General features: G+C 42.3%; 1 protein-coding gene across 1 annotated transcript; it reads right to left on the bottom strand.

The window, feature by feature from the left end:
• Nucleotides 1–441: 441 nt before the first annotated feature.
• Nucleotides 442–27680, bottom strand: XDH (xanthine dehydrogenase). Its single transcript, XM_075266507.1, is given in 36 exon segments — nt 442–569; nt 1007–1174; nt 2048–2236; nt 2549–2614; nt 3026–3140; nt 3279–3331; nt 3594–3668; nt 4886–5014; nt 5717–5812; nt 5904–5985; nt 7282–7427; nt 7699–7890; nt 8439–8525; nt 8736–8823; nt 9018–9151; nt 9302–9426; nt 9946–10042; nt 10422–10541; nt 10668–10791; nt 11299–11468; nt 12706–12759; nt 12909–13119; nt 14167–14351; nt 15624–15733; nt 17908–18001; nt 18549–18700; nt 18785–18877; nt 20076–20217; nt 20604–20674; nt 21101–21179; nt 21764–21825; nt 23017–23143; nt 23792–23900; nt 24466–24562; nt 25220–25277; nt 27603–27680. Coding segments are annotated over 36 exon segments (4029 nt in total). The 3' UTR covers nt 442–518.

The following is a 27680-nucleotide window of genomic DNA, read 5'->3' as shown; positions in this document are numbered from 1 at the left end:
ACTATTGTATTATCTGGCCAGTCCTATAGTAGCAGCAGATAACTCTGGGCAGATGACAGGGCAGAACTAGAGCGCTGCCCAGATTCCAGCTACAGGCTAGCCGCTGTTGTTTATGGCAGCCTGTACTCCGCAGACAACCCCTGTATGATATTTCATTCCTACATTGTAGCAGTCCTGTTCTCCTCTATGCAATATCATACTGGCCCTCCAGACTACCTGAGGATCCTCCGGGGGGCCCAGGCTCTGACACAACAATGGTCCAGCAGAAGACGCCCTAGAGATATAAAAGCTTCAGCATGATGGGAGATACAAAGAGGCGGTGACTGTGAGTGCGATTATGGGATTTTATTATTTCTATTATATTAAACCAATAAATGATTTGTATTCACGGCTCACATCACATATATCAGATATAGGGGGGGTCCGTCATTGCGTCCCCCCTCAGGACCCCCATACGAGATCCAGAATGTATCCAGCAGCAGCGATTCTCTCCACGGATCTGCGCAGGACGTTCGGTTCTAGACTCTTATTGACCACGGTTTAAACGTTCCGGGCTCAGGCACAGGACACTGCAGGGAGACAACACGAGGACATTTATTACTGGGCGCCATATTCACTGACCAGACGTGTCACCTTTTCAGAGCTACTTTCACCTTCAGTGAGATTGCTTTAACTGATTGGAAACCATCAGCAAGTAGGTCAGCTTGTACTGACAAATCCTATAAATGGATTTTTATTCTATTAAATCTTTTAAATCCTGTCATGCGCTGGTGTGATTCTTAAAAAAAATTCTATTAACCCTTCAAGTCATATGATAGTAGCCAGGATAGTCCAATTTGGAAACCATCAGCAAGCAAGTTAACTTTTATTGACAAATTTCACTTTTAAGTCCTGTAGAGCTAATAGTTTTATTTTTTAAGTTAGATTAACCCTTTAAGTAGCCTAAATATTACATAGGTAGTTAAGCCCATGGTCATGAAGGAGTTAAAGTGAATAAGGCTCCTACCAGTTTGGTGAACTGATCCACACAAGCGTTACGGATCCGCTCCGGGGTGGCCGGACTGTCCAGTCTAAATATCCCAGTGATGCCGGTTTCTGCCCGGGCCGCCATGATGGCCTCCTTAATGGCATAAAAAATGGAGGCCGACAAGAAAAGAGGAGGCTCCCCAACCGCCTGGGTAGGAAATACAAGTATAATGCAACAATGTATCAAGAAGATGCAACAATGTATCAAGCGGATGCAACAATGTATCAATCCTATCATGTGGGAAAACAATGATTGGGTCTGTGCATCATTATGCTGGTGCGACCCATGTGCCCACTGATCCCCCCCTTTTTCCCCATTCTGCCTTGGCAGTCCCTGATGTCATTCAGGAGGCCTGAAGAGGGCGCCCCGGAGTTCAGGGAGGACACCGTTTACTATTTTTGCCTACCCTGGGCCTCCACTTATTATACTTGGTTCTGAAGAGACCCCCAGAGTATAATAGGCCTGGTTGGACGTCTTTAGCCTGCAAAGTGAAGCCCACGAATGTTTGCCAGATGACTCTCACGAGATTCACCCAAGACATATTCACCTCCAGTAGACTCCCTCACCCTGCCACAGTGATGAACTGTACTGGCCGATACTGATACTAGGTTGGAAGCTAATGGGGCAAATGGGCAATTACTTGCCGCTGGACTCCTTTGCACTCCAAGGCACCGGTTAGCCACAAATCACCCTTATTATAATCCACCCCTGGACTGCTACAAAGCCTGTGGTATGAGCTGAGCACTAAATGGTTTCAGATCCAAACAGGCGGTTATCGGATTTTCCATTGGCCACCACTAGGGGAGCCCTTCCATGTACACAAGTTGTATAATTCCATATGTAGAGAGCTCCCCCTAGTGGTGACAGCAGGCAGTTAGCATTCTATGACTCCTATTTGGAGCTAGATTTATGGTGCTACATCCCATACTGTTTCATAAATAGGCCTACCATCCAGGAGACTGGGAAAGCTGGGTCTCTACATGTATTTGATTTATATTGATGGGATAATCTTGGCCTTACCTTGGACGAATAGATGGCTTTGCTGTTCGGACAGTCCCGTAGAAGGGACACATTGAATTCCCCTGGGATGTCTCCGAAGGCCGGGATCTTGTACAGGCCGGGCCCTCGTGTGTACAGGTTACCATCGGGGGAGTATTTTAGCTCTTCCAACGTGAAAAGGCCAAGTCCTTGGACAAAAGCGCCCTCGATCTAGAAGCGGAGAGATGATGTACATGCACTTACAGCTAGAAATACAGCAACTTTTAGTATATTCCATATCTGCAATTCCTACACCTATGAAAATATTAAGCTTGCTCTGGGGTTTCCATAGTAACCTCACAGACTAACTATTGAGTGTATAGACTTTCTGTCATGTGACAAGAACACATGCACATGACTGGATGTCACATGACAGGAAGTTCATACACAGAACAGTCCATTGGGAGCTGTCACCTCGGCACCCCCAGAGCGAGCACAATAGTTACATGACTGGAGGACGGTGATTACGGTGATATTACTCACCTGTCCTATATCTATCGCCGGGTTAAGGCTGGTACCAACATCCATCACTATATCCGTCCGCAGGTTCTGAAAAACATCACATCAAACATGAGTGACATATACATTGAGTGTGTATTGGTCCAAAATTGTGTTCAGAATTATTTCTTAATATATGTTTATAATGTCCAGAGCGCCAAATCTCTCACAGACATAGAACAAAATGATAATATTGTGTCTGCCTGTGGACACCACTAGGGGGAGCTCCAGAGCTTACTGTATACTGCTTAGCACTGACATCTATAGCACGATATTCCATTATGTTATAGGGTGTCATCTTGTATTACATCACATATTATATCATATTGTACCTTGTAGCCACCACTAGGGGGAGCTCCAGAGCTTACCGTATACTGCTTAGCACTGACATCTATAGCACGATATCCCATTATGTTATAGGGTGTCATCTTGTATTACATCACATATTATATCATATTGTACCTTGTGGTCACCAGTTAAACAATCGATTTCCACTTCAGAACAAGCCACCCCATAGCTGAAGTAGTTGCTGGGACTGCCCTGATTCTTCACAGGGTCATAGCTGATACCATCAATCCTTGAAAGGAAACCATACCATGAGTTTAATAGTGAAAAATAAAATAAAAAATGGAAAACATTCATATATATATAGAAGATACTGGATCCTATTATATTACAGCTGTATAAGGACATAGAGTAATGTTTATGGGAATACCTATAGAATCCAGTGGCCGAGAGGCTGACTCTGTCCTCATAAGCAGATCTGATCTGGAACACAAAATAGGAAACTTTTAGCACATTTTTCTGTTCTCTTTCATCTCCAGTTTGCATAAATTCCAAAAACTGCAGTTTCAGTGTTGGCCATTAGGAGTCAGACTAGCCACGGTATAAGTGTTTGGATAACTCAGTTTACTGCTTGCTGTGAAACGTCTGATAATATCCTGGGGGCGTCTTACTATAGAGAAGGGCTTGTCTTCTCTCATGTACATTGCTGTGTATATGGTGGTGAATAATTATAACGGATACATACCCAGCTTTCCCACGTCCCGCTGGGGTTAGATTTCTTATAAGGTTCCAGTCTCTGAAGTAAAGTCTGACAAGCATTCTGTAATGATGAGGACGGGAAGATCATGGGACAAATAATATCTAAATATCTATACATCTTATACAGTCTATATAAGGTTATACAGTCCATATATAAGGTTGATGTCACTGCTTATAACAGATGAACTATGATGTCATCGTGGTAGTCAACATTATAGAGTTATCAGGAAGGATAACAGACATAAAGTAAACCGCTGGATGGTGGATATAAAGATATCCTCCTATTTCCATGATACGGTTTATTTTATCTAAGCTCCGCTGCGTTTCAGTAGTAGTTGTCCCCTCACAATCTGGTCTGACTGATCCTACACCCCTGAGGAACTCTGGATGCAATAGTGAGACAGATCATATATAATGTATAGACGAGACTGCCAGACATCTATGAACGCGGTAAAATATAAACCTGTAGTGCTCCAAAACTCCTCTAGGTGGCACTGTAAAGACAAAGAATTTACTTTTGCATTCACTGTGACACCTGGAGTACCCACTAGAGGGAGCTCACTACATACAGATTATACAGCTACCACTAGGGGGAGCTGACTACATACAGAATATACAGTCACCACTAGGTGGAGATGACTACATACAGATTATACAGTCAGTACTAGAGGGAGCTCACTACATACAGATTATACAGTCACCACTAACTGGAGCTCACTATATACAGATTATACAACAACCACCACTAGGGGATGCTCTCTACATATAGATTGTACAATCACCACTAGAGAGAGCTCATTACATACAGATTGTAAAATCACCACTAGGAGGAGCTCACTACATAGAGATTATACAGTCACCACTAGAGGGAGCTCACTACATAGAGATTAAACAGCCACCATTAACTGGAGCTCACTATATACAGATTATACAATCACCACTAGAGGGAGCTCAATACCTACATATTATACAGCCACCACTAGGAGGAGCTCACTATATACAGATTATACAGTCACCACTAGAGGGAGCTCACTACATAGAGATTATACAGCCACCACTAACTGGAGCTCACTATATACAGATTATACAGTCACCACTAGGAGGAGCTCATTACATACAGATTATACAGTCACCACTAGAGGGAGCTCACTACATACAGATTATATATAATCATTATTAGGTCATGATATGGCTGTATATATCACAAACGTATCATATCATTAATCATAACCCCTGGGAACAAACAATATCTGTGTCCACCCTGGTATAAACTCTTACATATATGGCCATGCCGTTGAGGTCTGAACTGACTGATGCGGCCGTCGGGGATGCGTTGGGGACTGTGTTGGTGCTGGTTTCACTGATATGGATTTTGGATGTGGCTATTCCCAAAGCTTTACTGGCAACCTAAAAAGAGGAAAAAAGAACAAAGTATTAGATTCCGATACTGAGAAAGCTATACGGTCATATACAGAGGTAAAGATATGACAGATGGGTGGCTGCATGATGGCAGGGTCAGACTACATACTGTATAGACTCAAGTATAAGCCGAGTGCTGAAAAAGCGCCCCTCGGCTTATACTCGAGTCAAGCAAAAAAAAAAAAAAGTTATTATTTTTTGGGGGGTGGGGGGGTGTCTATGAATATAGAGTGTCCTGGGGGTGCCCGGTCTACTGAATATAGGGTATCTGCAGTGCTCCTGTTCCATCAGGAAGGGGTTAATAGGAGCACTGAACCCTATACTAAGCCAGGCTTAATTCCAAGTGTGGGGGGGGGGGAAACAGTCCTCAAGCTCAGGGAAGGGGCAGACAGACAACCGAAACACCCCCTCCCCTTTCCCATCACCCAGCATCTACTGCACCCAAAAACTTTGACCATTTTAATTTTTGAAATTTTCCAGTAGCTGCTGCATTTCCCCCCCTCGGCTTATACTCGAGTCAATAAGTTTTCCCAGTATTTTGTGGTACAATTAGGGGCCTCGGCTTATATTCGGGTCGGCTTATACTCGAGTATATACGGTAATTTTTTTTATGTTAGATGAAGTAGAATATTATAAAATAGCAGCTGACCTGTGTCTCTTCTGAATATATATGTGTCCTATGTGTTATACCTGAATCATCTTGGTATGAAGACCTTGACCCATTTCTGTTCCTCCATGAGTCAGGAGGACGGACCCGTCTGTATACACGTGGACCAGGGCTCCGGCCTATAACAAATGTATATAATACAGGGGGATATGGATACATAAGATATAATACATTGGTACGGTAGATAAAGAAGAATAAAGAGACATTAACCTGATTGAGCAACGCAAGTCCAAAGCTGATGCCAAACTTAGTAGGGATAATGGCAATGCCCCTCTTCTTCCAGCGATGCTGCCTGTAGGGGGCGAAAAATACAGGCGTTACATATAGAAATTACTATAGATAGATAGATACAGTGGCGTAACTAGGAATGGCGGGGCCCCGAGGTAAACTTTTGACATGGCCCCCCACACTTCTTGACCAATACCGAAGACCTCAACCAACCGACCCCTCCACTGAATTCCTGCATGCTCTATTATGTCCCATAGTGTCCCCTGCACACAGTATTATGGTCCATAGTGGCCCCTGCAAACAGTATAATGTCCCATAGTGTCCCCAGTACGCAGTATTATGCCCCATAGTGGCCCCTGCACACAGTATTATGCCCAATAGTGGCCCCTGCACACAGTATTATGCCCCAATAGTGGCCCCTGCACACAGTATTATGTCCCATAGTGGCCCCTGCACACAGTATTATGCCCCATAGTAGCCCCTGCACACAGTATTATGTCCCTAGGCGGCCCCTGCACGCAGTATAATGTCCCATAGTGGCCCCTGCACACAGTATTATCCCCCATAGTGGCCCCTGCACACAGTATTATGCCCCATAGTAGCCCCTGCACACAGTATTATGTCCCTAGGCGGCCCCTGCACGCAGTATAATGTCCCATAGTGGCCCCTGCACACAGTATTATCCCCCATTGTAGCCCCTGCACACAGTATTATGTCCCATAGTGGCCCCTGCACACATTATTATGACCCATAATGGCCCCAGTACACAGTATTATGTCCCATAATGGCCCCTGCACACAGTATTATGCCCCATAGTGGCCCCTGCACACATTATTATGACCCATAGTGGCCCCTGCACACAGTATTATGTCCTTTAGTGGCCCCTGTCCCGTGGACATGACACAGGACGCAGGTCCTGGTCAAGTGATGTCATCGACGTCAGACAACTAGGCCCGATGCCTGTGCGGAGCGTGGAGAGGTAAGTAACACTGTTTGTTATGTTCCCTTACCTCTCCTGGGCCTCCGATCATTATACTCGGGGGTCTGAAGAGACCCCCAAGTATAATAATAGTGCCTGTGGGGCTGGTAACGGCCTATTAAGAAAAGAAAAAACCGCAGTGGTAGCGGTTGTCGCTGGGCCCCTAATGTCCCGGGCCCTGTAGCAGCCGCTAGCCCTGCTACCCCAGTAGTTACGCGACTAGATAGATAGATAGATAGATAGGAGATAGATAGATAGATAGGAGATAGATAGATAGATAGATAGATAGATAGGAGATAGATAGATAGATAGATAGATAGATAGATAGATAGATAGATAGATAGATAGATAGGTGTCCCTGGAGATGTTTTTGTTCTTCACTTGTTAAACTTTGCGATGGCGATTTTCCTCTCGTGGTATTGCGAGTTCTTCAGACACTGGTCCCAGCAGCGGTGGACATTGAAGGCTTCCAGCTTCTGATTGAAGTGAGTCAGATCTCCCTCCTGATAGATGTTCAGTTTCCTGATCTGTGTGATAAGAAGCCGCAGTGTAATGTCAGAATGTACGGATAATACATAGAAAGTTCTGCCTGTGGTTGGAGTGTAACATAACATGTTTCATGCTATTTACATGACTGCTTTCTTCCAGAAACAACACCACTCTTGTCCACAGGTTGTCTGTGGTATTACAGGTCAGATCTATTCAAATCAATTACTTAGCTGCAATACCAGTTTTAGCCTATGGATAAAAGTAGCGCTGTTACTGAAAGAAAGAAGACAGAATAATCTGAGCACTTACATGTTCTGGCGGCAGTCTGCACACCTCAGCGATGTCACTCATCCAGGCCTCCGCCACCATCATTCCCTGGGGACCGCCAAAGCCTCGGAAAGCCGTATTAGAGGGTAAGTTGGTCTTACACACATATCCTGTGCCTTTAATGTTGGGAATTTTGTAAGCATTGTCCATATGAAATAAAGTTCTGTCCAGAACCTAAGAACCAGCAGAATAGTGAGCGCAGCTCTGGAGTATAATACAGGATGTAACTCAGGATCAATACAGGATAAGTAATGTAATGTATGTACACAGTGACTGTATCAGCAGAATAGTGAGCGCAGCTCTGGAGTATAATACAGGATAAGTAATGTAATGTATGTACACAGTGACTGTACCAGCAGAATAGTGAGCGCAGCTCTGGAGTATAATACAGGATAAGTAATGTAATGTATGTACACAGTGACTGTACCAGCAGAATAGTGAGCGCAGCTCTGGAGTATAATACAGGATGTAACTAAGGATCAGTACAGGATAAGTAATGTAATGTATGTACACAGTGACTGCACCAGCAGAATAGTGAGCGCAGCTCTGGAGTATAATACAGGATAAGTAATGTAATGTATGTACACAGTGACTGCACCAGCAGAATAGTGAGCGCAGCTCTGGAGTATAATACAGGATAAGTAATGTAATGTATGTACACAGTGACTGCACCAGCAGAATAGTGAGTGCAGCTCTGGAGTATAATAATGTATTCTGCTTACCCCGTGTGACAGATCACATGAGTTGCCGGCATTTGCGTAATAAGAAACCTCTAACGCTGTTATCTGTCCTGTTTTCTTGAAGCCAACCTGAGAACATATAGTAATATAACACATCAGTTACTGCACACAGGGGTTGGAGCTCTTCTTTAGGTTCTTCAGTTGTATATAAGGACGGGGTGACTACTCTTGGCTCCTAGATATAAATCCTTTGTGAGTCTTTGTGGCCGCTGCTGCAGATTTGTGAACTTTTCTTCATATTAGAAATTGCTAAATTTTCCCAAAAATCTGCACATATACCTTATAGCGCCCCAGATAGGGATGTCTGCCGCCAGTGATCAGCATGTCCTCATCTCTGTCCAGCATGCACCTAACAGGGCGACCCGTCCTACATAAAAGAGGCAGAATTACATCAAAAGGACATAAAACGTCATTAACCCCTTCATGCCTTGGCTTATCTTGCTTGAGGGGTTTCGTGTTAGGTCATTGGTCAGACGCATTTGGGCAAAGTGTTTTTCTGCAAAATTTCATGTTGGTCCTGACATGTAAAAAGTGTGAAATACATCCAGATGTGTCCCTTACGTGTACGCGGCCACCGCCACCGCTGTAGAGAGGACGGTACTTCTGGATTCCTTTCCGCCAAAGCCTCCCCCCATTCTCTTCACACGGACCACAATCCGGTTAGCGGGAACCCCAAGGGCCTGGGCCGCAAAGTTCTAAGATGAGATGGGAGACGGCGGTGAGTTTTGGTATATGATGTGTCACACTGATGGTATATAGCGCAGAGAACGGGTAAGACGTTTGGGGTCATTCATGGCCAGTGACCACCATTGCTCTTACACGCACCTGCCCCCCAGCGGTCTCACCTGAGTCTCCATTGTATTCTGTGTGGATGCAAACAGCTCCATCTCGCCATCCTCGCCCTTGGGTACCGCAACGCAACAATTTGTCTCCAAGTAGAAATGTTCCTGGCCGCCAATGTAAATCTCCCCTGAGGAAACAACAAAAATTTACTGCAACTCCATGGGAATCGTGGCCGGGGAGTTCACATTGCATCACCCAGAGCATAGGAGAGCTCAGACCAGCACACTTAAAGGGTAACCCCAGGCATAGGACAGCTCAGACTAGTGCACTTAAAGGGTAACTCCACATTTGCAAACAGTCTTGAATATCATTCTCTTATCTGGCTGCAGAATGAAAGATCATTTATGCTTATATGTGACACTATTGTGATGTCACAATGCCCACGGTGAGGTCACAAAGTCCTAATGTGAAGTTACCATGGCCCATTGTGATGTCACGATACCCCACTGTGATGTCATACAATCCAACTGTGAGTCTGTAATGTCATAATGCCCCACCACGAGGCCATAATGCCTATTGCAATGTCACTATACCCTACTGTGATCCTTCAATGACCCAGTATAATGTCACTATACCATCTGTTGTCACTTCCCCTCCCCCCCACAAAGCTGCAAATCCTGATTGTCCTCAACATCGGCCCCCTCACCTTCCACCGTGTGATCGGCCTCCTGGAAACCCTTCTCTATATCCCCGTTTTCAATCTTCTTGATGGGCAGGATAAAGGATTGTTTGTCAATTGCATCCTGGGAAAACAGTGCAAAAAATGAGATTGTGAATAGGTGTTATCTGCGGAATCGCACAGATCTCTCTCTAAGACCTGCCAGAGGGAAAACCAGACACTTTTTTATTAAATTTTGCATTATTTTTCTGACTAAGTCCACCACCAGGGGGAGCTCTTTACAGTTATGCTCAGTATTGAGCTCAGTTGGAGCTCCCCCTAGTGGTGGCTGCAGGCTGAAATAACAATTATCAGATATCTATGACTCAGAGGCAGAAGATTTGGAGGTTTGTGTCAGCAAAAACAAAGCTCAGATCTCATTTAGGATACGACACGATAGTAAGGTATTAACCCTTAACCACTCTAGAATATCAAATACGGAGAGTTCCTTTAAGTCTGTGTACCTGGATGGTGATGATCGGCTCCAGCTCCTCATACGTGATCTTCACGGCCTTCGCTGCATGTTGTGCGTGTTCTTGAGTGTCTGCAATAACCGCACCAATGACGTGTCCGACACAAGTCACCTGCAAGTCCATAAACCAGACCTTAAAGGGGCCCTGCACCTTCTCTCCATTGGCGCTGAATTCCATGTATTGTTCTCTGTTATCAGTCATTCCTGACTCACAATACTTGCTCCTGTTTGCACTTACCGTATCTTCTGCGAATATCTGCTCGTCATGTCTGATCCCGGTGATGTTACTTCCTGGAATATCTTTCGCAGTAAGGAAACAGACGAACCCTGGAGCGGCCTCGGCCCCGGATTTATCTATGGATCTGCAGAGAAGCACAAGATGTGAGGGCCCCATTACTACAGGAAATATAGGGCTACACAAATCTTTGGCGGTACGCCTAAATCATGTCACAATGCTGTGTTATGATGTCACAATGCTGTGTTATGATGTCACAATGCTGTGTTCTGATGTCACAATGCCGTGTTATGATGTCACAATGTCATGTTATGATGTCACAATTCCCCTATATGTTTAAAGTTTAAAAATACTAGAAAAGCAGATTCTGAGATAACAGATACAACGCTAAGTGGGATACTTTGGAAGGAGTCTTTCTTCTTTCATTCCTTCTGCACATACACAAGGACAACGCCTTTACAGCGCTCTCAGATTTTGCTTTTCTAGTAATTTTTTTCACATACAAGGGGTTGATCCCAGCACATCAGCCGGCCTGTGCAACCAATTCCTCCTTTTTTTGCACTGACTTGCACTAGGGTCACTCTATGGGGTGTCCTATATCCAACGTAATTTGCCCCAAGACCCCTGCACTTACACTATTTTAGCGTGTGCCTTGGTGCTGGTGATTAAAGCTAAATACAGCTCATTCTCATAATGGGGGATATCATCACAGTACACGGCTTCTCCTGTGGCTTGCTTTATGGCTGACAAGTGCATGATGGGACGACCGACAAAGTCTTCGGGGTCCTGACCAACCGGAACTTCCTGGAGAGAAAATACACAAATGTGTTACATGTATCTATAATGTAGTGTGACATGTCATCAGTCTGTGACAGTAACCTATTTATCTGCAGGGCTGGGGTGATATGCTGGGTCTGGTGACAGTAACCTATCTATCTGCAGGGCTGGGGTGATATGCTGGGTCTGGTGACAGTAACCTATATATCTGCAGGGCTGGGGTGATATGCTGGTTCTGGTGACACTAACCTATCTATCTGCAGGGCTGGGGTGATATGCTGGTTCTGGTGACAGTAACCTATCTATCTGCAGGGCTGGGGTGATATGCTGGGTCTGGTGACAGTAACCTATATATCTGCAGGGCTGGGGTGATATGCTGGGGTCTGGTGACAGTAACCTATCTATCTGCAGGGCTGGGGTGATATGCTGGGTCTGGTGACACTAACCTATCTATCTGCAGGGCTGGGGTGATATGCTGGGTCTGGTGACACTAACCTATCTATCTGCAGGGCTGGGGTGATATGCTGGGTCTGGTGACAGTAACCTATATATCTGCAGGGCTGGGGTGATATGCTGGTTCTGGTGACAGTAACCTATCTATCTGCAGGGCTGGGGTGATATGCTGGGTCTGGTGACAGTAACCTATCTATCTGCAGGGCTGGGGTGATATGCTGGTTCTGGTGACAGTAACCTATCTATCTGCAGGGCTGGGGTGATATGCTGGTTCTGGTGACAGTAACCTATCTATCTGCAGGGCTGGGGTGATATGCTGGGTCTGGTGACAGTAACCTATCTATCTGCAGGGCTGGGGTGATATGCTTTTTTCTGATGACACTCCCTTTAAGATCTGTCTTACTTGGGGTGCTGAAATAAGACCCCTGTAATAGGGAGGGGAAGGGGATGGGTTTGGGTCTCCCTTAGGTGACAAACTATATAAAGACTAGGGGAGAAGGTCTGATAGCGCTGCACCCTCCAGACTCCAGGATATAGAGGTAACAGTTACATCTTGGCCCTAGAGCTTTAGGGGCCCACAAACCCTTTTGCTACATAATAGATACCAGTATTATAAATGACACGCAGGGGCCCTGGAGCAGATTTTGCATTGGGCCTCATGTTATACCTATACTGACCAGACTGGAGGGGCCGCAGCTACACAAACCTTATAAGAGCTGCCACAGTACTGACACCTAGTGGTCAAATTAGCAATTACATTTCCCTACAAATCTGTGACTTTCTTATTTTTGAGCCCATTGGGACAATTTACCTGGAACAGCTGAACCCCCGATGTAGGAGGCCTATGAAACAGCTCGGTGGCGCTCTCGTATTCTGCCAGGACCGACTGATGGAAGTTATTCTTGATAAATTAAAAAATAAAAAATAAAAATGGGTTTTCTGCAACTTTGTAATACATTTTACATTACAACATATCTGCTTGCTGTCAGTGAATACAGATATTTCTAAGTGTACAGATAGGAAAGCTCTATCTACAATCTACTTTCTTACTTTGTCACTTAAATCGGCTTCCAGTTTCTTAAGAACCGTGAGATAGAATTTAAAGAAGAAGCTGAGAGCCAGGGTCTGGCGAAATTCGACCATTCCTCCAGGGGCGCCAGGAGACAGCGCCATCTCCTTGGCTAGACGGCAGCAGGCGTCCTGTAGTAAGAGGTCATTCCATTCCCTAAGGAAACAGACAGGGAGTCCATGACTTACATACAATACTATAGATACAATGCTGTGGATTGTAACAAGTGCTGTGCTGACATCTAGTGGCGAGGGTGAAAACTACATCTTCCAAATCTGGCAAAATCAGAAATATCTTAAAAAAAAAACACATTAAAAAAATATTTTTCTTTCTCATCATTTCCATTAATATTCTGACAAATAGATAATAGGTTAGAAAAGATATCCAGAAGTAACAACTTTACATTCTGGGTTGTACTCCAGTTACATCCAGAGCTGCAGTCACAATTTTACTAAATGCCTTTAGAAACAGATGTTGGTTTCTGTGTCACAGTCGGACAGCAGCTTTGGGCATGACTAGAGTAGGCTACACAACTTGTCCTTATAACATGTAACGACACTGTTACATAAAATGATATAATATTCTATCTTATACTCCAGTTACATCCAGAGCTGTATTCAGAATTTCAGTGAATGCCTTTAGAAACACATGTTGGTTTCTGCACACTCCATAGCCAGACAGAAGCATCACCTGAGTTCCCAGAATGCACTGATCTCTGTTTCCAAGAGTTCAAACGCAGCTTTGGGTGTAACTAGAGTATGTTAAAGACGCAGAGTCCTTATAAAGGATATCCATGATTTATAGCAACAGCATATAAAATCTTCAGTAACTTAGCAGTGACTCTGACTGACATTGTATTTTCTACTCCAGTTACTCTGACTTGTATTCTATGTTGAACTCCAGTTACATCCAAAGCTGCATTCAGAATTTTACGGTTTGCTTTTATAAACATTTGTTGGTTTCTCCATTCTATTGTCAGACAGGATCGTCATTTGAGTTCCCAGAATACACTGCTCTGTTACCCCTCTGTTTTAGATGCAGATTTGGGTGTGACTAGAGTAGATTCAGTTTTCTTTCATATATTATAGTGTAATATTACTGCGCCAAGTCATATATAGACTAAGAATGCATAGACTATAGATTGCCTTCAGATCACCCTCCATACTAGTTGTACATCTGCTTTATCGGATCGGCGTGCGTTACCTCCCCACTAATGCGGCACAAGTGTCTTTGGCCATGACGGTGACGGGCGCCATACCGCCATAGCTGAGCTGGATCTTCTCCACCCGGTGACTGTCAGGCTGGAATACAACCTTCATCCCACTGGTGACGATGGCGATATCGTCCTCCCGTCGCGACGCCTGTTTGTAGGCAGAGAAATATTCCCACTGCAACAACAAAGAGAACATCAGTCCTCGCTGCAGCTTTGGTTGGTCCAGTGTATATGAAGCTTCAGCAATGTCTCATGGAACGTTCCGCAGCTTCCTGTAGACTTTGTGTTTCTATTTCTCACCATATTCCAGAGTTCTGCTTGCTGTCAGTGAATGAGAAGTCTCCTGGTTATACCTGGATAAAGCTCAAACTACTCACAGCTGAGGGTTTGTTACAGTTCATGGTTCTGCCTCATCCCCTGCACTGGGTATAATATGAGGTATTGGTTTAGTCTACAGTGTAAATTTAAGGAGAGGGTTGTGGGAAGGGTCTGTATATACGGGGTGATCTAGTCTGGAGTCAGTATAGATAAGGGGACTGGGTAGATGAAGGATCTGGTCTGGGATTTGTATCGATGGGAAGTCGGAGGTCTCTGTAGTTAGGGGTCCGTTAAGGGGTCAATATAGATGGGGTGTTATCTATGTCTGGTCTGTATAGATAAAGGTCTGGGGTTTATATAGATGGGGTCAGGGGTCTATATACATGAAGTTTTTGTCTGGAGTCTGTATTGATGAGGGGTCTAATGAGTGGTCTCTATAGATAGAGGTCAGGGTCGGGGTCTGTATTGGTGAAGGGTCTAATGGATGGTCTCTATAGATAGTAGTCTGGGGTTTATATAGATAGGGGTCTGTGGTCTGTATTGATAAAGGGTCTAATGGGTGGTCTATATAGATATGGGTCTGGGGTTTATATAGATGGGTTGTTAGTGTGGGGTCTGATGGGTGGTCTATATAGGTTTATATGGATGGTGCTTTGGGGTTTGTATACTTAGGAGTCTGGGGTATATAAAGATAGGGGTCTGGGGTCTATATAGATATGGGTCTGTGTTCTGTCTAGAAAGGGGTGTGGAGTTTTTATAGATAGGGGTCTGTGGTTAATATAGCTAGGGATATGGTGTGGGTTCATTATAATAGGGGTCTGGGGTCTATATAGATAGGTGGTCTGGGGTTTATATAGATTTGGGTCTATGGTCTGTATAAATAGTGGTGTAGAGTTTATATAGATAGGGGTCTGGTGTGGGGTCTGTATAGATAGGGGTCTATGTTCTGTATAAATAGTGGTGTAGAGTTATAGAGATAGGGGTCTGGTGTGGGTTCTGTATAGATAGGGATCTGGGGTTTATTTAGATAGGGGTCTGGGGTCTATATAAATGGCGGTCTGTATAGATGGAGGATTAGGAAGCTGAGCTACAAGTTGCTGTTTGCAGACTCCTCCCGCTGATCACTCACCTTCTCGGAGTACGGGATCTCCACAGACAGGAGGATTTCCTGCGGCTTTAAGACCGTTCTCCTGTATCCTGTGAAGAAATTCTCCTCCATCTTCAGCGTTCGCTTCTTCTCTGTGAATTGATATTTTGGACATTCTGTTATGACCGGATGTATCTGAGCATGTGCAGTGACCCCACTGTATCTATCAGTACCCCGGGATGTGGGGTCAGGGTTAAACATGTGACCACTGCTGGACAACTACAACTCCCAGCATGCTCTGACAGTAAGGTCATATTATGTGGTTAAAGCTTAGTTTTTCTCTGTTGCTCCAAACCTCCTGCACAGATAGAGAATTACATGATCAAATTCTGTTTCCATGCTGCTACCACTAGGGGTTGCTCACTGCATACTACAGTCCTATGAAAAAGTTTGGGCACCCCTATTAATCTTAATCATTTTTAGTTCTAAATATTTTGGTGTTTGCAGCAGCCATTTCAGTTTGATATATCTAATAACTGATGGACACAGTAATATTTCAGGATTGAAATGAGGTTTATTGTACTAACAGAAAATGTGCAATATGCATTAAACCGAAATTTGACCGGTGCAAAAGTCGGGGCACCTCAACAGAAAAGTGACATTAATATTTAGTAGATCCTCCTTTTGCCTCTAGTCGCTTCCTGTAGCTTTTAATCAGTTCCTGGATCCTGGATGAAGGTGTTTTGGACCATTCCTCTTTACAAAACAATTCAAGTTCAGTTAAGTTTGATGGTCGCCGAGCATGGACAGCCCGCTTCAAATGATCTGAAAACAAAGATTGTTCAACATAGTTGTTCAGGGGAAGGATACAAAACGTTGTCTCAGAGATTTAACCTGTCAGTTTCCACTGTGAGGAACATAGTAAGGAAATGGAAGACCACAGGGACAGTTCTTGTTAAGCCCAGAAGTGGCAGGCCAAGAAAAATATCAGAAAGGCAGAGAAGAAGAATGGTGAGAACAGTCAAGGATCAATCCACAGACCACCTCCAAAGAGCTGCAGCATCATCTTGCTGCAGATGGTGTCACTGTGCATCAGTCAACAATACAGCGCACTTTGCACAAATAGAAGCTGTATGGGAGAGTGATGAGAAAGAAGCCGTTTCTGCACGTACGCCACAAACAGAGTCGCCTGAGGTATGAAAAAGCACATTTGCACAAGCCAGCTTCATTTTGGAAGAAGGTCCTGTGGACTGATGAAACAAAGATTGAGTTGTTTGGTCATACAAAAAGGCGTTATGCATGGCGTCCAAAAGAAAACAGCATTCCAAGAAAAACACATGCTACCCACTGTAAAATTTGGTGGAGGTTCCATCATGCTTTGGGGCTGTGTGGCCAATGCCGGCATCGGGAATCTTGTTAAAGTTGAGGGTCGCATGGATTCCACTCAGTATCAGCAGATTCTTGAGAATAATGTTCAAGAATCAGTGACAAAGTTGAAGTTACGCCGGGGATGGATATTTCAGCAAGACAATGATCCAAAACACCGCTCCAAATCGACTCAGGCATTCATGCAGAGGAACAATTACAATGTTCTGGAATGGCCATCCCAGTCCCCAGACCTGAATATCATTGAACAACTGTGGGATGATTGGAAGCGGGCTGTCCATGCTCGGTGACCATCAAACTTAACGGAACTTGAATTGTTTTGTAAAGAGGAATGGTCCAAAATCCCTTCATCCAGGATCTGATTAAAAGCTACAGGAAGCGACTAGAGGCTGTTATCTTTGCAAAAGGAGGATCTACTAAATATTAATGTCACTTTTCTGTTGAGGTGCCCATACTTTTGCACTGGTCAAATTTCGGTTTAATGCATATTGCACATTTTTTGTTAGTACAATAAACCTCATTTCAATCCTGAAATATTACTGTGTCCATCAGTTATTAGATATATCAAACTGAAATGGCTGCTGCAAACACCAAAATATTTAGAACTAAAAATGATTAAGATTAATAGGGGTGCCCAAACTTTTTCATAGGACTGTATATATCCATTGACATCAATAATAACACTGTCTGCAGTGAGCTCCTGAGCTCCACCTAGTGGTGGCCGCAGTCAAGGGGGGATTGTATCATGTGGTCAGTCATAAGTCCCTGAGGACGTCTTTCAGAATAAATGGAGGGACAACATTCATAGTCGCAGGGATTGCAGAGGCTATAAGTGTAGGCGTGCCTCATGTCTATAGCGCCCCCTGCCTCACATGAGAACAATGCAATATAAATAGGCCTATACCATATTGAAAGGCCTTGCCGGTCAAGGTTTTCTTACCTTGAGAGATGACGTGCAGTTTGCACCCACTTGCCATAAAGACGGGATTCAGGTCAGATATCGGACTGGCCGTCATGATATTTCCACCAATAGCCTGCAGGACACCATCATAAACATTGGTGAGTATAGAAAGCACCAGGTAGACGCAGCCTCACCCCTCAGAGTCCATTCATGTTACTGTAGTTTGTGAACTATGCTGCAGCTCTGGATGTGAACACAGTATCTAAATCTAACTTTTCAGTATCCAGAGAACACCAGGGTCACTGAAGGAAATCTTCATACAATGCTGCGGTATAATGGCCCTATTTAAAGGGAGTCCACCAGCAAAATTTGGTACATCAACCAACCTCCACAGATAGATAGGTTAGTGTCACCTGAATCATACAGTGTTTCCCCCGCGTGAATCGCTTCCTCCATTGCCGAGATATTTCGAGTAATGGCGGCCTCCTTGTTGTTCCAAAAAGCTGACAATAACATCAATAACTCAGCAACGGAGGCAGCGATTTACAAGAGGAAAACACTGTTGGATTCAGGAGACTCTAACCTATCCATCTGAAAGGCTGAGGTGATATACTGGGGTCCGGTGAAAAATCCCTTTAAGGGAGCATGACATGCACACGCATATGAGGAGTCTTCCTTACAGCCACATTACGTATCTGTTGTCCTGCAAACCACCTCAACTGCTCCAAAACGGCCCGGAAGACTTCTGTCTTGTATTGGGGGAGGTCGGATACCGCTTTTTGGAGGACATCACCAAGTGTGGCCAAACTGCAGGCGGCTCCAAAACGAATCCCTATCAATGAAAACATTGACATAATGATCTAGAGGACTGTACACACATTACAGCAGCACACAATCAGTTATCTGCACTTCTTACCTTCTTCTGTGTGCTCAACAGAGTTTAATTCTGCGATCCAGCCGGGGGCGATGATCACCGGATACGACATGGATTTAAATTTTACTTCAATTCCTAGAAATGACACAAAGGGAACATTAATGGTTGAATCAATAAAGCACATTATACCGTATACATATATACAGCACCGGCCAACTTACTGAGTGCACAGTGACTGTACCAGCAGAATAGTGAGCGCAGCTCTGGAGTATAATACAGGATGTAACTCAGGATCAGTACAGGATAAGTAATGTAATGTATGTACACAGTGACTGTACCAGCAGAATAGTGAGCGCAGCTCTGGAGTATAACACAGGATGTAACTCAGGATCAGTACAGGATAAGTAATGTAATGTATGTACACAGTGACTGTACCAGCAGAATAGTGAGCGCAGCTCTGGAGTATAATACAGGATGTAACTCAGGATCAGTACAGGATAAGCAATGTAATGTATGTACACAGTGACTGTACCAGCAGAATAGTGAGTGCAGCTCTGGAGTATAATACAGGATGTAACTCAGGATCAGTACAGGATAAGTAATGTAATGTATGTACACAGTGACTGTACCAGCAGAATAGTGAGTGCAGCTCTGGAGTATAATACAGGATGTAACTCAGGATAAGTACAGGATAAGTAATGTAATGTATGTACACAGTGACTGCACCAGCAGAATAGTGAGCGCAGCTCTGGAGGATAATACAGGATATAACTCAGGATCAGTAATATAAGTAATGTAATGTATGTACACAGTGACTGTACCAGCAGAATAGTGAGTGCAGATCTGGAGTATAATACAGGATAAGTAATGTAATGTATGTACACAGTGACTGCACCAGCAGAATAGTGAGCGCTGCTCTGGAGTATAATACAGGATGTAACTCAGGATCAGTACAGGATAAGTAATGTAATGTATGTACACAGTGACTGCACCAGCAGAATAGTGAGCGCAGCTCTGGAGTATAATACAGGATGTAGATCAGGATCAGTACAGGATAAGCAATGTAATGTATGTATACAGTGACTGTACCAGCAGAATAGTGAGCGCAGCTCTGGAGTATAATACAGGATGTAACTCAGGATCAGTACAGGATAAGTAATGTAATGTATGTACACAGTGACTGTACCAGCAGAATAGTGAGTGCAGCTCTGGAGTATAATACAGGATATAATTCAGGATCATTTTCAGTCCATTACAGTATATTTGATTTGATGCATTTCTCCTGACAGACTGATGGGTGGCGCTATATTCAGCACATTGTCTCATTACTCACCCACTTCTGTGTTCCCCACCACAAGCTTAGCGTTAGGATACTGAGCCTTCAGAGTCAGTAGCTCACTTAGGTCAGACGGCTGATACCAGGTGACACCTTCCCCTTTAAAAAAGAGCTGCTTTCTAGGTGAGCTCCTGTACAGCTGTGAAGAAAAGATACGAGAATAGACAAACACAAGATAGATATAGGGAGAAGTATCTCCAAGATAAAACAGAATTCTACCTGCATCTACCACTGGATGTGATGATGGTTGGATCCTCAACATTGAAATTACAAGACCATGAAGAAGGTGCCATAACGTTATACAAATGGAGGAAGTCGCCAGTGTCACTAAATTCAGATTTTCCAGCCCCTAGCTCCGATTTATGTCACATCCAGCTACAATTGCTCCATTGACCTCACATCATGCTCTCAAAGGCTATCATGGTCCCAGCAAGATGGCAATAGAGAATTCTGAGGCTTTTCTTTCTTGGTGGTGTCACTTCCATGTTGAGGACTGTATTACAATAACACAAATCATGTACCTACCAGTAACTCCGGAGGAAAGATGGGTTCTTGTGTTGGATCCAGGGGCCTGAATTCTGATGGGTCAAACAAGGCTGAAGATGACGGTGTCTAGAAGAAATACAAGATATGAGTTAGAAGGATTGTAAAGGATATCCATTGTTTCCAACAGGAACAGCAGAGATTATGATGAGACAGCGCCCCAAAATCCTGTCGCATGTACCCCATGTCTCTGTACAAAATGTATATACCCACAAGTCCTCCATGTACGGAGTTATCAAGATACTTCACAGCTCTAGCAGTGCTATGTGGGTGAATGGATCCCTATGGTTTGCTCTATGGCAAATATTTTTCCTATCCTATCCTATGTATTATTTGTACATTGTTATTAGGAGATTGTATAGGGCAGGTATATGGACATTAGAACAGTTCCATAAGCATTGACGTGTATGGTATTGTTATTTGGGATTTCTATTTGGACAGTGTATGGCATTATTATTACCTGTAACGTCATTTCCTACAATCACCGGATCTTACCTCATTGTCCTCTTTCTTGTCCATACAGCAGCCATTCTTTGCCTTGTTGCCACAACATCCATCCTGAGAATAGAAAACTCTGTTGTAAATCACCGACTATTATTAATTATTATTATTATTTTATTTTACTTATTTATTTTTTAATGTAGATTGTGAGCCCCACATCGAGCTCACAATGTACATTTTTCCCTATCAGTATGTCCTTTTTTTTTTGGGAATATGGGATGGAAATCCATGCAAACACGGGGAGAACATACAAACTCCTTGCAGATGGTTTTTTGCCCATGGCGGGATTTGAACACCAGGACTCCAGCGCTGCAAGGCTACAGTGCTAACCACTGAGCCACCGTGTGGCCTATTATTATTATTATTATTATTATTATTATTATTATTATTATTATGATGGTATAAATGGTGACATCTCTGACAGTGCAGGAGAAAAGTCTAAAAATCCCCCTAAAATCAGGAGGGGCGGCCGGATACAAATAAACAAATAGGGAATGTTACTCAGAGAGAAATGTAATTACCAGTAGGGGGCAGAAAAGGATATAAAATGAATGTTTCTAAATAGGGGGTTGTTTATTGCTTTGAGGAAGGTGAGAAGATGATACAAAACATGGGCCCCAGACAGTGATAAGGGTACTCACTTTTGCAAATGTCCTGAAGCCCTGCAGAATAGGGCGATATCCCGTACAACGACACAGATTCCCTGCAGTGGGGACACAAGGGTAACTTATCACTATTCAGTATAGAAATGATCGTATCCCTACAAAGATCTCTGCTTGATGTCAGTGAATAGAAAGATTCAGTATTCAGAGGCTGGAAGATGTCTGGTCCTGCTCTATAGTTACAATTTGTTGATTCTGACCAGAATGTTTCCATACACTGAGAGAAAACGCTAAGGAACTCGTGTCACACTCTTTATTCCATATAGTTAATATACTTGGATATTCTCTCATGATAGATCAGTATAATACATAGAACTAGGAGCTGATACAATGTATCCCATAGAGGTGGAACAGATATAATGTATCCCATAGAGGTGGAACTGATACAATGTATCTCATAGAGATGGAACTGATACAATGTATCCCATAGAGGTGGAACAGATATAATGTATCCCATAGAGGTGGAGCTGATATAATGTATCTCATAGAGATGGAATTGATACAACGTATCTCATAGAGGTGGAGCTGATACAATGTATCCCATAGAGGTGGAGCTGATACAATGTATCCCATAGAGGTGGAGCTGATACAATGTATCCCATAGAGGTGGAGCTGATACAACGTATCTCATAGAGATGGAACTGATACAACGTATCTCATAGAGGTGGAGCTGATACAATGTATCCCATAGAGGTGGAACAGATATAATGTATCCCATAGAGGTGGAGCTGATACAATATATCCCATAGAGGTGGAACAGATATAATGTATCCCATAGAGGTGGAGCTGATATAATGTATCTCATAGAGATGGAATTGATACAATGTATCTCATAGAGATGGAGCTGATACAATGTATCCCATAGAGGTGGAGCTGATACAACGTATCTCATAGAGATGGAACTGATACAACGTATCTCATAGAGGTGGAGCTGATACAACGTATCCCATAGAGGTGGAACAGATATAATGTATCCCATAGAGGTGGAGCTGATATAATGTATCTCATAGAGATGGAATTGATACAACGTATCTCATAGAGATGGAACTGATACAACGTATCCCATAGAGGTGGAGCTGATACATTGTTCTCTATGAATTCATTATTCCATTAGACAGTGAATTCGGATGTTTTTTGCCCCCCCGGATCCACCCCTCTGTGACCCTAGACAATTTCCCTCGATTCTCAGCGTCTGATATTCTGGGTTTCCTCCTTATTCACAGTTTTGTCACCTTGGAAGGCGTTTTCTATTTCCTCCATGCTGGGCTGTGGTGTATTACGTAGTAGGGCATATAAGGACATGACGATCCCGGGCGTACAGAAGCCGCACTGTGACCCGTGACTCCTCGCTATTCTCTCCTACAAGTGCAAAACAAGACAAACTTTTATATCTAAGACAAAAACCACCAAAGTCTACAGATTTATTATGGGGTCACTGTGGCTTCTTTATTATGGAGTCTTTGCAGTGTCTTTATTACAGGGTCACTGAGGTGTCTTTATTATGGGGTCAATGCAGTGTCTTTATTACGGGGTCACTGTAATGTATTCAATATGGAGTCATTGCAGTGTCTTTAGTATGGGGTCAATGTAGTGTCTTTATTATGGGGTCACTGTAGTGTCTTTATTACGGGGTCACTGTAGTGTCTTTATTACGGGGTCACTGTAGTGTCATTATTACGGGGTCACTGTAGTGTCATTATTATGGGGTCACTGTGATGTATTCAATATGGGGTCAATGCAGTGTCTTTATTATAGGGTCACTGTGATATATTTATTATGGGGTCACCATGATCTTTATTATGAGGCTTTTATTTTTGGCCTTTAATGGGGCCTGTCTGGACCCTCCTACCCTTGCATGAAGAGGTGTAAAGTGATGAGCAAGTACCAGTAGGGGGCCCTATTGTGTTTTTTTCTTAGAGGATCCCCTCACTCCTATATATACCCAGTCCTATAATGAGGAATATTACTGGGCCAAAAACAAATCTTACCTGAAGTCGTAATTTTTACCTGAATGGGGTGAAGTCTTGATTTTGTGCTTCCGATCCCTTCCACCGTGGTGACAGACGCATGGTGCAGAGAACAGAGCGGGGCGAGGCAAGCGTTCACTGCATAATGTCTATAGGCACCGGGTATAGGATCCTAAACTGACTGTACAGGGTCCTAGAACTTCATAAATCAACCTGCTCAGCCTGATCTGCCTGGCTCATGAATAAAATACCATAAATTACAGTGATTACTGACACCTATACAGACTAACAGCACTATTCATATTTCATGTGTGATTTAGGGCCTGTGATAAACTGAATGAAATCTACTATGGCCTGTGCAATGGATGAGAATGGTGTGATATTCCTATAAGAGTCCAATGTAACTTCTACATAAAATATTTCACCTGCAATATTTTGACATCTTTCAATGTATTTCTCTCCTCCCTTCTGCTGTCTCTCCACCATGCTTTACACTGCAGCTTGTTCAGATTCTGCCTCAGTCCAGTGCATAGAAGAATAGTGTCTGTTATACCAAGGAGAGACTGATAATAACCCACAAGGCTGAGGGGGAGGAGCATCAATAAAGGGGAGGGGCTGGAAATCTGAATAAAGCTACAGGGACTAATTTAAAGTCATGATTACAAAATTGAATTAACCCCTTCCTCCATGCCACAGTCTTATCTAAAAGGATACAGGATCTTCTGCTGGAATAAGCAGTATCTGGAGATCATCACGGTGCAGGCCCCGCAACCTCCTTCTCCGCAGCCCAGCTTGGTCCCTGTTAACCCCACTGGAGAAGGCAATGTTAAGGTGATAATAAAAGCAAGAAAACATTGGCGCCTTTCATCTTTAAAAATTACATCAGCAAAAAAATTTGTCTCTATTTAAGAAACAAATAAAAAAAATCCTGCAATTTTCACTCTGGCCACTAAGCCAAATAATAGACTGACACTTGCCAATGTTGTAGATGTTTCCTTAGCAGCAGTCACCACATTTATATTACAGACAGTTATACAATATAAGATAACACCTCTATAGATAACACCACTGACCCACTACTGACTATAGATGATGTCACAGCTTATCTCCTCCCCTTCCCGATACCTGGAAAACTTTTCCATAGATCTCAATGAGTCGGCTCCAGACTATTGCCGCCTATTGCCATGACTGTGCTGTAAAGCAGATCACTAAATGCTGTGTTTGTAATGCAGTTTAAAAACGGCAACACATTCCTGTTACGGGGGTTCTCCGCGTTGGACTATTCCCTTTCCTTAGAAGAATCCTACAGTGATAGGCTGATCATGGTGTATTCTGCTTTAAAGATAAGCTGTAGTGTGGCAGAGGAGGGATCCAGTAGCAAGTGTTCAATTTTTCTGCAGCTCCCCCACATGTATCAAGTGAAATCAAAGCAGGGAAGGGCCTCTGAATATACACAGAACGTGGATACATTTCCTTCGTAGGTAAGTTAATAAAGTCATTTTAGGATCAGCATTTTTCTCGATCACCTGCAATAAAATAATATAAAACATCAAAATTTGTTTTTGCAAAATTTCTGTAGGGGGTATCAAAGTTCCAAAAACAAAGGGGGACAGGAAAGACAACTTATATAGAGAAGGAATTCAAGGAATTCTACATTATGCCATGTGGTATATGATTCCTGACCAAAGTAGTGTACAAATTACATGTATGAAAGATCTACATGCCACCTACTGGCCAAATACAGTACTGCCTATAGGCCAGTGGGCAGGAAATATTAAAAAAACAAAACAAACAAAAAAAAAAAACTTGAGAGTCTTCAGTAGTTGATACCTTCTTCTTCAGATATACCTGAAGAAGAAGCCGAGAGCTTCGAAACATTGTAATCTACCATCATTATTAGTTAGCCATTAAAAAAGGTATCAACTACTGAGGGGTCGCAGAGTATATTTTGCACATACACAGACCCAGCAGGGGGAGCCGTGATATATGAGGGCCTACATCCTAAGAGCTAACTAGAAATCAGCACAATCCTGAATGCAGCTCTGGATGTGACTAGAGTAAAGATCTATTACACTGCTTTGTATGTAAATGTAAAGCTGTGATGATATAACAAAGCGGATCTGAGCTTTATGTAACACATTAACAGTCTTGAGGAGATGAGTGATATAACATAAGAATAATGATCAGACTTGGCCACGTTTCTCTGCCGCCAACAGTTTTTGTTTGTTCTACCGATCTTTGGGTGAGAACAGAAAAGCAGGGACCGCCCACCTGACAGTCGAGAACGTAATTGAGCTGAAACTAACAGAACGGTGAAAAACAATCCAATTGTGCCAGAATATGAGGACGGGCGGCTAATAAAGAATGGAGATTACTGGAGGTGGTGAAAGGTTCTGTTTAAAGGGGGACTCTGGAGGGAAAAAAAAACAGCAAGGAGGAAGAAGTGAAACTGATACAATCTTATAGTAATGTGTTTATTTTGGGAATTTTTACTTTCCCCCTAAGGTGTCCGTCACCTGTGATCATCTACCGGGGTAAGTAACTGCCTGTGCACCTGCCACTGCTCTATCTGGATAAGGATCCCGCACAGGAAGGGGAGTCAACACATCTTCTGACAATTGTCTGCACTACTGTAATCAATACAAGAGATGTTAGAGCCCATATGATTGGCCTAGAGGGGAATATGACCACCGAGTCTTATTAATGTAACTTGTTACATATCACATAAAAATATAAAGTAACAATTTTTCCAATTCTACAAATTCTACTACACAATATCCTTGTCATTAGATGATGTCATGTATAGAGATATAATAAACTAAACTATAATAAAATAATATAATGCACAAATATATATATATATATATATATATATATATATATATATATATATGTATATATATATATATATATATATATATATATATATACAGAATCCTATACAAAACTTACCAGATATAATAATATATGAAAACATAATCTTGTCTTAACGGTTAATCATTTATAAAAAAAAAAAAAAATCGGATTTACTTAATTTTTTATCATTAAAAAAGTAAATTTATTTAATTTTTTTTTTCATTTCTCTATAAAACAAAAAATATCAATTCATAATGTTGATCGCATAATAATAAGGTTTATCGCAAAACTATGTTATTCATTTCTTACAAAGGCAATATGTAAAAAAAAAATAATTAAAAGCCACATAAAAAAAATAGATTATTTAAAATGATCAACTTTTCCTAGCCAAATGTATTTACAGAATTTTTTGTTTAGATTTTGGATAATTTTTTACCTTATTATTGATTGATTTAAATGCAATTAATTTTTTGGGAAAAAAAATTAAAAAATTGCAATATTATTTTTTTAAATTAGTTTTATATTTTGTAATTTTTTTAATAATGTTTCAAAGTTACTAATTTATTTGAATGCAATTAAATAAGAAAAGTAGAAACTGCAACTAAAAACAATTTTTTTTATATTTTTTTAAATATATAGTAACCTATTCTATTTATATACATTTTAATATCATATTGTAATATTTTGAATTTTTTTGATCATTCTTCAATGCCATGCTACTCATTTATTCAAATGCAATTACATTTTTTTTTTTTTGAAAAATCCCAAAATATTTAAAAACTGCAATTAAATTAAACTTTGAAACTTTCTTTTTTGCTTAATTTTTACCATTCACAGAAAATAAGAGCTCATCATTGTGACTGTATGTTAACAGAGTTTATTGCTATATCATGTTATTCATTTATTAAAAATGTAAAGCAAATTAAAAAAAAAATTAAAAAATATTTCAAAAATTATATAGATTTTATTGCAATCTTTTTTTTTTTTTTTTTTACCTTTTTCCCATTCACAAAAAATATGAGTTCATCTGGCAGATTCTGTGGGTCTGGGGATTCTTGCTGAATTTTAACCAT

Source organism: Leptodactylus fuscus, chromosome 3, assembly GCF_031893055.1.
Source record: "Leptodactylus fuscus isolate aLepFus1 chromosome 3, aLepFus1.hap2, whole genome shotgun sequence".
NCBI classification, from domain to species: Eukaryota; Metazoa; Chordata; class Amphibia; order Anura; family Leptodactylidae; genus Leptodactylus; species Leptodactylus fuscus.
The sequence above is the reverse complement of the archived record's forward strand: the minus strand, read 5'-3'. Positions and strand labels throughout refer to the sequence as shown.